The sequence below is a fragment of the Mobula hypostoma genome, unplaced genomic scaffold (assembly GCF_963921235.1).
Source record: "Mobula hypostoma unplaced genomic scaffold, sMobHyp1.1 scaffold_62, whole genome shotgun sequence".
Lineage (NCBI taxonomy): Eukaryota > Metazoa > Chordata > Chondrichthyes > Myliobatiformes > Myliobatidae > Mobula > Mobula hypostoma.
Genome location: NW_026948193.1, coordinates 110,405 through 123,560, shown reverse-complemented (window position 1 = coordinate 123,560; position 13,156 = coordinate 110,405). Strand labels below are relative to the sequence as shown.

Here is a 13,156-nt window from a genome sequence, read left to right as displayed (position 1 = left end):
GTTATCTCTAGTCGTAACCTAAACACTGCTGCTACAGAGAAACCATTACCTCAGCAGTGAAACATTACAGAGAGGCCATTACGTGAGCAGTGAAACCTTACAGCATGTTATACTTGTGACATACTGCCGGGTTCACACTGGGGAGAAAGCTTCAATAAGCTGCATGCTGGATATTTGTCCATCACCGTCGCTGAATGCTATTTTGAGAGTGACTGTCGGTGCTGAACTCTGCAATTATCACCACACCCAGTTCTGCACCCTGGTCACTGGGCATGGGAGGAGTTTCTTCTGCTACATATTCACCTTTAATGGGACTGGAGTTTAATATTCTGCACCTGTGACAAATTAATTAGTTCTATTTTAAACTCTGTCTTTGGTACTTAGAATATTTATAACACAACCAGTGTACTCAGGCCTGCTGGACCCAGCCAGTGATCCAGTTCCATGACAGTCCTTTTACATCCTCCTGTGTTGTTCACATCTGTGAGATGGGTTCCAAACAGTCACCACTCTGTGGGTGATGAGGTTTCCCTGGAATTTTCTGCAGACTGAAGAAGTCGAGCTGACTGCAGTTCTGTCTGAGATGTTCTTTGCCCCTCAAATCTCTGGGGTGAGGAAGAATGACATTGGGAGTTAATCTCCTTATTCACGGCTCATTTCCACATTATCGGTCATTTTCCCTGCTTCTAAAGGCTTGTTAGAAAACACCACTGTCCTCTAAAGACTGAAAGCAGAATGGGAAACCATTAGTTGGATGTTCAACGAAGCGGGGTCAGAAACAAGAGGCAGGTCTGCCCAGGGCAGAGTTTGGGGCTCTGGACGGTGGTCGGGGTAAGAACGTATGATGAGGAGAAGGGAATCAGCAGCGGGGTGTGGCAAGGAATGACAGAGCAGCAACATTTGGAAGCTGATTGACAGGGAAAATAATTCAGTTGTCTGACTGACAATACAAACAATAGCTGTGGTGAGGTGCCCCAATGGTCGAGGTACGTGTGTGTTGAGAATGGTTTTATCTATTGAGGGAGTTGTTCCTGCTTGTTTATCCTGTAATATTATATCTGGATGGTTATTTTAGATTATCCTATCTGTAATAATGTATTGATTATCACATAAATTGTGAGATTCTGTCCCTAACTGGATCAGGCTTGAATTTAAGGTGCCTTAATGAAGTTATGGTGGTCATTCATGAGTGTGTGTTTTAAAGCAAGATTTTGGTGAATGATATTTGCCACTTGATTGTGCCTGCATAAGTAATCAGATTGAGTTAAACTGCTGCAGGATCCTGGAATGTGTTGGATTGGTCTGGTTTCTCTTGGCATTTTCTGCATTTATTGCCTTGTTACTTTGTACGGTTTGTATTTTTGATTTTTTTCTTTTTGTCAACCACCTTGTCCTGTTTTCTGCAAGGAACCCCTCTGTTTCTGGGAAGAGGTCTCCAACTCTCAGTCAGGTGCTCGATACTTCCTTGTCAACATCTCGTCTGCTCAGATCATTGGGATGTCTCCCATGGAGGGTCATACTTATTCCACTGGTTAATGTTTTCTTCCATATTGATGATTCATTTTTCTGAGTTAGCCTCTCATTTAAGTTTCCTGGTCTGTATTTCTTATCAGAATTTCATATACACACATGAAGCATTGAATCCTGTTCATTTTTGATGAAAATATATACTTAGAAGTTTTATCTGACTGTTGTGTGATTTTTTTTTTTCATGTGTGTTATTCCTCTTTCTCCTTCTGTCCAAGGTAGTATTAATCTGAGGCTACGTCCACACCAGACCGGACAATTTTGAAAATGACGGTTTTGAGTAAAAACGACAGGCATCCACACCAGGCATTTTTCAAAATATCTCTGTCCACACTAAATTGGATATTTGGGCGAATCTCCTCCTGGGCATGCACAGACACATCTACAGAAAACAAGCAAAGAGGAAACGGTATAATATTTACGTTTCCGTGGCGGCGTTGTGCTATTTCCATTGGTCAAAAACAAGAGAACCTACAACAAGTGAAAGAAAGTTTTCAAAAATGTCTTCGAGGAATACAAAGAAAATCTCCACTGGGAAAAGCAGACAGACTTCTTCGTTTAGACAGACAATGAAGTCGAGCTGTTTCGGCGAGTTACAAACGACTACAAAGTCAGCAAAGCAGTGGAGAACGTTGGAGGGAGATGTTTAACTCCAAAAAAGCTATTAACGTAGAGAATAAAGTAAACTACACATGCATGAAGCCGTCCTCTACGCAAGATCAACAAGAGAGTGGAATCTGCTGCCGCCAGACCTGCACAGTATTTCTGACATTAATATTTTTAAAGATAGACTCAAATCAAATCAATTTATGGGATCTGGTCAAAAAAGCTCAGTTTACGATTTAACTCTCACGCCGTTCACACCGACTGCGCGTTATAACAGCCGTCCGGCAGCGCTTGCACAGTACCAAGCAGAAGCAAAAAAAACTTTGTTGTTGTGGTGTTGTCATGACAGTGTTTTTAAATATCTCCATTTACCCCGTCCACACTTCAATGCGAAGCAATTGTTTTCAAATTTACACACTCTGGAGAGTGTTTTCAAAAATCTCCATTTTCAAGGGAGGGAAACGCCATTTCAGTGTCGACGGAGGGTCAAAACGAAGAGAAAAAGCTTCGTTTTCAAAATTATCCAGTGTAGTGTGGACGTAGCCTAAGTGGGTCTGAGCGTAAATAGACTTTTCTAAAGTTGTCATTTCAGTTCTTATTTATCTTTGCAAATTTTACTTATTAAAATGGGACCAAGATATTTTCATAAAAGAATGTCAATTTCGGTATTGATGAAAGTGTTTACTGCCTTTGTTGTATTTGTTAACTATTGAGCTGTGTTTGGCAGGTTTTTTTAAGCCTTGAACTAAATTTTGTCAAAGGTTTTCCCCATTTTGCACTACTGTAGCGGTGTGCTACACACAGCACTAAAATAACCACACATAGTCGGTGAGTTGGGGTTGCGATGAAAGAGATTTATTCAAACTTCGCGTCCTGCTTTAAAGCCTTCCCGTTCCCGCCCTCCCTGCGCGGGACTGCTGTGGGGAATGCATATTCCCAGACCCTTTCCGCGTGCAAGATTTACCCCCTGTTGGTGAAGATGGCCTGGCGCCCTTTATGGAGCCGACCCTCTGCCTGCGTGTGCTAGAAAGTGGGTCGCCACATAACCCCCTCCCCCCGCAGAACCAGCGATACCTCCCCCAATGTCCACAGTCTGGATCGGCCTCTGTTTGGGAGGTCTGCCCCTGCGCCGCGGTGCCTGAGCCTGGACCGGCTGCGCCAAGTCCACATGGGCCGGTTTGAGTCGATCCACCGTGAAAACCTCCTCTCTCCCCCCAATGTCCAGCACGAACGTGGACCTGTTGTTCCTGATCACCTTAAGCGGTCCCTCGGAGGGCTGCTGTAGCGGTGCCCGGTGTCCACCCCGTTGTACAAAAAGAAACTTACAGTTCTGCAGGTCTTTGGGTACGCAGGTCGGTCTCTGTCCGTGCTGTGAAGTGGGGATGGGGGGGGCCAGGTTACTGAACCTCTCACGTAGTCTGTTCAGGACTGCTGCGGGTTCTTCCTCTTGCCCCCTTGGGGCTGGTATGAACTCTCCTGGGACAACCAGGGGTGCGCCGTACACCAGCTTGGCCGACGAGGTGTGCAGATCCTCCTTGGGCGCCGTGCGGATTCCGAGCAGGACCCAGGGAAGTTCGTCCACCCAGTTAGGCCCCTCCAGGCAGGCCATGAGAGCCGATTTCAGGTGACAGTGGAAGCGCTCCACTAGTCCGTTCGACTGTGGGTGGTAGGCAGTTGTGTGGTGTAGCTGTGATCCTAAAAGGCTGGCCATGGCCGACCACGGGCTGGAGGTGAACTGGGCTCCCCTGTCGGAGGTAATGTGGGCCGGTACCCCAAAGCGGGCTACCCAGGTTGCAATCAGTGCTCGGGCGCAGCATTCGGAGGTGGTGTCGGTGAGCGGGACTGCCTCTGGCCATCTGGTGAACCGGTCTATCATAGTGAGGAGGTACCGCGCTCCTCGTGACACTGGCAGGGGCCCCACGATATCCACATGGATGTGGTCGAACCTCCGGCGGGTGGGTTCGAACCGCTGCGGCGGAGCCTTGGTGTGCCGCTGCACCTTGGCCGTTTGGCACTGCATACACGTTTTGGCCCATTCACTGACCTGTTTACGCAGTCCATGCCACACGGACCTGTTGGCGACCAGCCGGACAGTTGTCCTGATGGAGGGGTGCGCTAAGTTGTGAATGGATTCGAACACCCGCCGGCGCCAGGCTGCTAGGACGACGGGGCAGGGTTGGCCGGTAGCTACGTCACACAGTAGGGTCCTCTCACCTGGGCCTACGGGGAGGTCTTGGAGCTGTAAACCGGAGACTGCAGTCCTGTGACTAGGGATCTCAGCGTCTGCCTGCTGTGCCTCTGCCAGCGCTGTATTGTCCACCCCCTGGGACAGGGCCTGTATGGTAGGTCTGGAAAGTGTGTCCGCCACGACATTGTCCTTTCCCGGACATGCCAGATGTCTGTAGTGTATTCGGAGATGTAGGACAGATGTTGCTGCTGGTGGGAAGACCAGGGGTCGGACACCTTAGTGAACGCAAAGGTAAGCGGTTTGTGGTCCGTGAACGCGGTGAAGGGCCTACCTTCTAAGAAATATCTGAAATGCCGGATTGCCAGGTATAGTGCCAATAGCTCCCGGTTGAAAGCACTGTATTTGAGTTCGGGTGGTCGTAGGTGTTTGCTGAAGAATGCCAGGGGTTGCCAGCGACTCTCGATGAGTTGTTCCAGCACTCCACCGACTGCTGTGTTGGATGCGTCCAACATGAAGGCAGTAGGAACGTTCATTCTGGGGTGTACTAGCATCGCGGCGTTTGCTAAGGCAGAGAGTACAGAGGAGACTTACTAGAATGTTACCTGGGTTTCAGCACTTGAGTTACAGAGAAAGGTTGAACAAGTTAGATCTTTATTCTTTGGAGCATAGAAGGTTGAGGGGGGACTTGATAGAGGTATTTAAAATTATGAGGGGGATAGATAGACTTGACGTGGATAGGCTTTTTCCATTGAGAGTAGGGGAGATTCAAACAACTGGACATTAGTTGAGAGTTAAGGGGCAAAAGTTTAGGGGTAACACGAGGGGGAACTTCTTTACTCAGGGAATGGTAGTTGTGTGGAACGAGCTTCCAGTAGAAGTGGTAGAGGCGGGTTCGATTTTGTCATTTAAAAAAAATTCGATCGGTATATGGACAGGAAAGGAATGGAGGGTAGAGGCAGGTCGATGTGACTACTTGAGAGTAAGCGTTCAGCACGGACTAGAAGGGCCAAGATGGCCTATTTCCATGCTGTAATTGTTATATGGTTATATGAACACGTGGGTGTCTCTGTAGGTTGGACAACTGAGTGACTTCCTTCTCAGACCAAGCAGGTGAATGGCCTCTCCCCAGTGTGAACTGACTGGTGTGCTTGTAGGCTAGCTAACTGTGTGAATCCCTTCCCACAGACTGAGCACGTGAATGGCCTCTCCCCAGTGTGAACTCACTGATGTATCTGTAGATCAGGTGATCGAGTGAATCCCTTCCCACAGACTGAGCAGGTGAATGGCCGCTACGCAGTGTGAACTGACTGGTGTCTCAGTAGGTGAGATGCCTGAGTGAATCCCTTCCCACAGTCTGAGCAGGTGAATGGCCTCTCTCCAGTGTGAACTCTCCGATGCACCTTCAGTTGGGATGACTGAGTGAATCCCTTCCCACAGTCTGAGCAGGTGAACGGCCTCTCCCCAGTGTGAACTTGCTGGTGTCTCTGTAGATCAGATGATCGAGTGAATCCCTTCCCACAGACTGAGCAGGTGAACGGCCTCTCCCCAGTGTGAAATCGCTGGTGTTTCAGTAGGTCGGATGACTGAGTGAATCCCTTCCCACAGTATGTGCAGGTGAACGGCCTCTCTCCAGTGTGAACTCGCTGATGTACCTTCAGATGAGATGATAAATTGAATCCCTTCCCACAGACTGAGCAGGTGAATGGCCTCTCCCCAGTGTGAACTCGCTGATGTACCTTCAGTTTAGATGAGCAAGTGAATCCCTTCCCACAGTCTGAGCAGGTGAATGGCCACTCCCCAGTGTGAACTGACTGGTGTTCTTGTAGGTGAGCTGACTGTGTGAATCCCTTCCCACAGTCTGAGCAGGTGAATGGCCTCTGCCCTGTGTGAACTCGCTGATGTATCTGCAGATGAGATGACTGAGTAAATCCCTTCCTACAAACTGAGCAGGTGAACGGCCTCTCCCCAGTGTGAACTCGCTGATGTATCTGCAGATCAGGTGATCGAGTGAATCCCTTCCCACAGTCTGAGCAGGTGAACGGCCTCTCGCCAGTGTGAAGTCGCTGATGCACCGTCAGTTGAGATGACGAAGTGAATCCGTTCCCACAGTCTGAGCAGATGAATGGCCTCTCCCCAGTGTGAACTCTCTGATGTTCCTTCAGTTGAGATGACGAAGTGAATCCCTTCCCACAGTCTGAGCAGGTGAACGGCCTCTCCCCAGTGTGAACTCGCTGATGTATCTGTAGATCAGATGATCGAGCAAATCCCTTCCCACAGTCTGAGCAGGTGAATGGCCTCTCCCCAGTGTGAACTCGCTGATGTGCTTGTAGGTTACCTAACTGTGTGAATCCCTTCCCACAGTCTGAGCAGGTGAATGGCCTCTCCCCAGTGTGAATTCGCTGATGTACCTTCAGTTGGGATGATCGAGTGAATCCCTTCCCACAGTCCGAGCAGGTGAATGGCCTCTCCCCAGTGTGAACTCTCTGATGTACCTTCAGGTTAGATGACTGAGTGAATCCCTTCCCGCAGTCTGAGCAGGTGAACGGTCGCTCCCTGGTGTGAACTCGCTGGTGAGCCATTAGGTCGAATAACCGCGTGAATCCTTCCCCACAAATTCAGCAGATGACCAGCCTCTGCTCAGTGTGAACAGACTGGTGTATCCACAGGTGGGATGACCAACTGAATCCCGTCTCACACATAGAACATGTGAATGGGCTTGTCTCAGTGTAAACTTGCTGATGTACCTTCAGTTGAGATGATGGAGTGAATCCATTCCCACTTTCTGATCAGGTGAATGGCCTCTCCCCTGTGTAAGATGACGGGCGTGTCAGTCGGTCAGATGATCAAATGAATCTCTCCCCACAGTCTGAGCAGGAAGGATGATCGAGTGAATCCCTTGCTCCACTTCTTAAATATCTGGACAAAGACAGCAAAACATGGATTTGTGAAAGGAAAATCATGTCTGACGAATCTCATAGAATTTTTTGAGGATGTAACTAGTAGAGTGGATAGGGGAGAACCAGTGGATGTGGTATATTTGGATTTTCAAAAGGCTTTTGACAAGGTCCCACATAGGAGATTAGTGTGCAAACTTAAAGCACACGGTATTGGGGGTAAGGTATTGGTGTGGGTGGAGAATTGGTTAGCAGACAGGAAGCAAAGAGTGGGAATAAACGGGACCTTTTCAGAATGGCAGGCGGTGACTAGTGGGGTACCGCAAGGCTCAGTGCTGGGACCCCAGTTGTTTACAATATATATTAATGACTTGGATGAGGGAATTAAATGCAGCATCTCCAAGTTTGCGGATGACACGAAGCTGGGTGGCAGTGTTAGCAGTGAGGAGGATGCTAAGAGGATGCAGGGTGACTTGGATAGGTTGGGTGAGTGGGCAAACTCATGGCAGATGCAATTTAATGTGGATAAATGTGAAGTTATCCACTTTGGTGGCAAAAATAGGAAAACAGATTATTATCTGAATGGTGGCCGATTAGGAAAAGGGGAGGTGCAACGAGACCTGGGTGTCATTATACACCAGTCATTGAAAGTGGGCATGCAGGTACAGCAGGCGGTGAAAAAGGCGAACGGTATGCTGGCATTTATAGCGAGAGGATTCGAGTACAGGAGCAGGGAGGTACTACTGCAGTTGTACAAGGCCTTGGTGAGACCACACCTGGAGTATTGTGTGCAGTTTTGGTCCCCTAATCTGAGGAAAGACATCTTTGCCATAGAGGGAGTACAAAGAAGGTTCACCAGATTGATTCCTGGGATGGCAGGTCTTTCATATGAAGAAAGACTGGATGAACTGGGCTTGTACTCGTTGGAATTTAGAAGATTGAGGGGGGATCTGATTGAAACGTATAAGATCCTAAAGGGATTGGACAGGCTAGATGCAGGAAGATTGTTCCCGATGTTGGGGAGGTCTAGAACGAGGGGTCACAGTTTGAGGATAGAGGGGAAGCCTTTTAGGACCGAGGTTAGGAAAAACTTCTTCACACAGAGAGTGGTGAATCTGTGGAATTCTCTGCCACAGCAAACTGTTGAGGCCAGTTCATTAGCTATGTTTAAAAGGAAGTTAGATATGGCCCTTGTGGCTACAGGGGTCAGGGGGTATGGAGGGAAGGCTGGGTTCTGAGTTGGATGATCAGCCATGATCATAATAAATGGCGGTGCAGGCTCGAAGGGCCGAATGGCCTACTCCTGCACCTATTTTCTATGTTTCTATGTTTCTAAAACTGGCGTGTTGTGTTCGAGATTCCCGTAGACAAATTCCTTGTCATTTTTAATCTGTAAAAAGATTTACAAAATCGATCAATGAGTGACGGACAACATTTCAGATGAGATCACTTGAGTTGCCAAGGTTTGATCTGGCATCACACTGTTACAGTGAGGTTCAACCCAAGTTGGAGAGAGAAATCATCTTCTAACTAGGCACAGTGCTGATATCTGAAATGGCCATCAAATCCTCTGATGCTCTTCCTGTTTCTATAAGAATGGGGTATTTCTGCCATCTCCAATCTGTGACCTGGCTCAGTTTGACTCTCTCCATTGGTATTATTCCCTGTTCCCACTGAGCTGCATGGGTGTCTGGCCCCACAGTAACTGAAACACTCACTCAAATAGCCGGCAGTGCATTCCACGCGCCCACCACTCTCTGTGTAAAAAACTTACCCCTGACATCCCCTCGGTATCTATTTCCAAGCTCCTTAAAACTATGCCCCCTTGTGTTAGCCATTTCAGCCCTGGGAAAAAAAAACCTCTGGCTCTCCACACGATTAATACTCCTCATCATCTTATACATCTAAAAAAGGCTCCAAACATAAACAAGGAAATTATACATTGCTTTGAGGATTTGTTAGAAGTGCTTTGAGGATTTGTTAGAAGTATATAAAATTATGAAGGTATAGATAGGGTAAATGCAAGCAGCTTTTTCCACTGAAGTTGGGTGGGATGACGACCAGAGGTCATGGGTAAGTGGGGAAGGTGAAATTTAATGGGAATATTTGGAAAGGCTCTTTCCTGCAATGGTCGTGAGAGTGTGGAATGAGATGTCAGCACAAGTGGTGAATATCAACTCGGTTTCACCATTTCAAAGAAGTTTGGATGGGAGCCTGGATGATAGGGGTATGGAGGGCGATGGTCTCGGTGCAGGTAATTGTATTAGACCAGCGGTCCCCAACCACCGGGTCGCAAAGCATGTGCTACCGGGCCGCAAGGCAACGATATGATTTGGCGTAATGAGTCAGCGCACCTTTTCTCATTCCCTGTCACGGCCACTGATCAGCCATTACGCATGCGAGGTCGTGACCTGCACGTCATCTGTGTCAGCGCAGGAAGGAGATCAACTCCTCGAGCTTGCAAATGACAGCGGGCTGAAATATACGTTTGACATAACATCTCTGTCGGCATTCTGGATCAAAGTCAAGGCTAAATATCCTGAGATAGCCACGAGAGCACTGAAAACGTTGCTTCCATTTCCAACATTTTTCTGCGAAGCGGAGTTTTCTGCAATGAATGCAACGAAAACTAAATTGCGGAATAGACTGGACAGGAACTCACTTCTAGTATTGCTGTCTCCCATCATCCCTCGATAGGACCGTGTTGTTGGAGGGAAACAAGCCCAGGGCTCCCACTGATTCAGCGATATTGGTGTGTTGCAATGATCTTATATATTCATACGGGGAAAATATGTGCTGTGTGTTTAAAATCCAAATGTTACTTAAAATGTCATGATGCTATTGATTTACTTATATAACCATATAACAATTACAGCATGGAAACAGGTCATCTCTGCCCTACTAGTCCATGCTTAACGCTACTCTCACCTCGTCCCACCGACCTGCAGTCAGCCCATAACTCTCCATTCCTTTCCTGTCCATATACCTATCCAATTTTTCTTTAAATGATAATATCGAACCTGCTTCTGCCACTTCTACTGGAAGTTTGTTCAACACTAACTTCAAGCTCCTCTGATAATTGACTTATCACTATATTCATGCGAGGAAAATATGTGCTGTGTGTTTAATATTAAATTCGTTAGATAAACCCTTTTAGAAACGAAATTGGGTGTATTAGCCATTTATCACCTATATTCCAGTCGTGATTAACACACCCCCCCCGCCACTCCGAAGAGAATCACGAAAAAGGATTTGCAGGAAAAATCGGCAGGTCACGACGCGCATGCGCACTGGTGCCCGTGCAAGGCTTCATGGTCATTGTAGTCTTTCTCTGGGTAAACGCAACGTATTTGACTGCTACACTTGTCCATTGGCAACCCTACCCACCACCCCCCCACCCCTGGGTCGGCCGGTCCGCAAGAATATTGTCAATATTAAACCGGTCCGCAGTGCAAAAAGATGGGCCAAATAGCCTGTTTCCATACTGAACTTCTCCATGTTTCTATGACACAGAAGCCAGCCAAACTTGTTTGGAAGGAAAAAGTTGGGAGTGACAACGGAGCAGCGATGGCTGGAGTTTCTGGGAGCAATTTGGGAGCTCAGTGATCGATACATCCAAAAGATGTGGAAACATTGGAAAGGCAGGAGGACACAACCGTGGTTGAAATGAGAAGCGAAAGCCAACATAAAAGCCAAAGAGAGGGCGAACAAAAGAGCAAAAACAATTGGGAAGCTTTTAGAAACCAACAGAAGACGACTAAAAAAAGAAGTCAGATGAGCTCAGGGTGTGGAATTATGATATTGTAGTCATTAGTGAGTCTTGGGAGCACCCAATGAGGCATTTAGAGGAACAAAATATCCGGGGCCTCAATATCTCTTGAAAACCAAGGTTTCCTGCACCAGTTAACTTTCAACTTTTATTTTGCAGGCACATACAAACTCTACACCCTCAAAATTTCACTTCTGAAGGTCTCCCACTTACCAAGTACTCCTTTGCCAGAAAACAGCCTGTCCCAAACCACACTTGTCAGATCCTTTATGATACTATCAAAATTGACCTTTCTCCAATTTAGAATCTCAACCCATGGTCCAGACCTCTCTTTTTTCCATATTTACTTTGAATCTCATGGCATTATGATCAATCATTTCTGTCACCAGCCCTGGATCATCAGCCTCTACATCACACTTCTACATCAGGAATTCTCCGTACTGATTAAGGGCACATTTGATAAACTTTACCCCATCTAGTGCTTTTACAGTGTGGGAGTCCCAGTCAATACATGGAAAGTTAAAATCACTTACTAAATTAACTTTTGTTTCTTGGCATGGTCTGCGATCTCTTGACAAATTTGTTCCTCTAAATCCCTCAGATTGTTGGGTGCAACCAAGTCCCCAATAATAGCTACAATATCAGAATTCCCTGTCCTGAGCTCATCTGGCTTTCCTACAACGCTTCTTGCATTGTGATATACACAGCTCAGCACATTCATCGCACCATGCTCAACCATTTGATTGCTGACTCTGAGGTCTGAACAACATCTGACTGGTGTCAAGTAAACAAACTCTCCCTCATTGTCACAAAACATGCATCATTACTGTCGCAGTTTACGTTCCACTGGATGCTAATGTTAAAGTAGCCATGAAAGACCTCAGTGCTGCTATTAGCAAGCTGCAGACATTGCATCCAGACGGAGCTTTGATTGTCGCTGGGGACTTTAATCATTGTAACCTGTGTACCGTGCTTCCAAGATTTTACCAAAATGTATTACGCACCACCACGTGTAATAAAACCTTAGATCATGTCTACACAAATGTGGCTGATGCTGACAAACTCACTACCCTCCCCCACCTGGGACAATCTGACCATCTTTCATTGTATCTGTTTCCCAAGTATAGCCCGGTCATTAAACGTGTGAAACCCACAATGAAGACTATTCAGATCTGGCTGGAGGGGGCTGACTCTGCTCTTCAGCACCAATTCCAGCACACAGACTGGAGCACGTTTGCTGCCCATGCCACCACAGACTCTCAGATTAACATTGATTTGTACACCAACTCAGTCCTTGAGCACATCAACAAGTGTGTAGATAGAGTGACATTACAAAAACAAATAAAAGTTTTCCCCAATCGGAAACCGTGGATGAACAGAGAAGTCTGCATCCTGCTCAAAGCCAGAGATTCAGCCTCCATGTCTGGAGACCAGGAGGCTTACAGCTCAGCCAGGGCCAACCTGAGGAGGGGATTCTCTCAGGCTAAACACATAAACAAACAGAGAATCAAGGAGCATTTCAACTCCTGGGACCCCCGGCGCATGTGGCATGGCATACAGGTCATTACAGACTTCAAACCTCCTAGTACTGTGCCCCCTTCCAGCTCTGCTTCCCTCCCTGATCAGCTCAATTACTTCGATGCTCATTGATGAAGTTTCAGGGAATGGGGGATTCTCAGATCCCTGTAAACAATGAATTAAGTACTGACTATGTCTGTGGCTGCAGTGTGTTCGAATAATGTCTCACAGCTGCTTTCTTTGGAGCAAGATAATGTTTAAGGTTCGCCCAGATCCACATGATGGAAATTAGACAGAACATTCCCTTTTATTTAAAGCATAAATTTGACGGATGTTCTTCTCTTTGTAATTAAGTTGTGGCTCCAGCAAACCAGGTAGGACATTCTTTTCTTTAATTAAGGTGGCTGATTGATTGTTCTTTGTATCAGTAGTACATTGACTTGGCCGGAGTGGTTATCAGACTGATTGTCCTTTTGTATCGGTGGCCTTATAACTTCTGACAATTCTGACATCAGGCAGTGAACTTGTTGAACCGCCAGGGAGACGAGAAAGATTTTCTCCCTCATGTCGGGTCCAAGTTCACTCGTCGGCTAAGCTCGAAGAAATAAACGGGTGAAAAATAAGTAACGATCTTATTGTGCTGTCGTTAATTGA

At 46.8% G+C, this 13,156-nt stretch overlaps 2 protein-coding genes across 3 annotated transcripts in view; one reads left to right on the top strand and one right to left on the bottom strand.

The window, feature by feature from the left end:
• The window catches only part of LOC134341766 (oocyte zinc finger protein XlCOF6-like), a 27,081-nt gene extending 20,033 nt beyond the window's left edge, over positions 1–7,048 (bottom strand). The window contains exon 1 of the mRNA XM_063039684.1: positions 5,722–7,048. Coding sequence (XP_062895754.1) covers positions 5,722–6,900 — 1,179 coding nt within the window. The 5' untranslated portion in view covers positions 6,901–7,048. The remainder of the gene's footprint in view (positions 1–5,721) is intronic.
• The window catches only part of LOC134341763 (oocyte zinc finger protein XlCOF6-like), a 21,230-nt gene extending 8,074 nt beyond the window's left edge, over positions 1–13,156 (top strand). The window contains exon 3 of one of the 2 annotated variants that reach the window (XM_063039678.1): positions 10,729–13,156. In XM_063039678.1, coding sequence (XP_062895748.1) covers positions 10,729–10,769 — 41 coding nt within the window. In that variant the 3' untranslated portion in view covers positions 10,770–13,156. Of the gene's footprint in view, positions 1–1,407; positions 1,740–10,728 lie in introns of those variants that run through there. The other variant, XM_063039677.1, reaches the window with a different exon arrangement.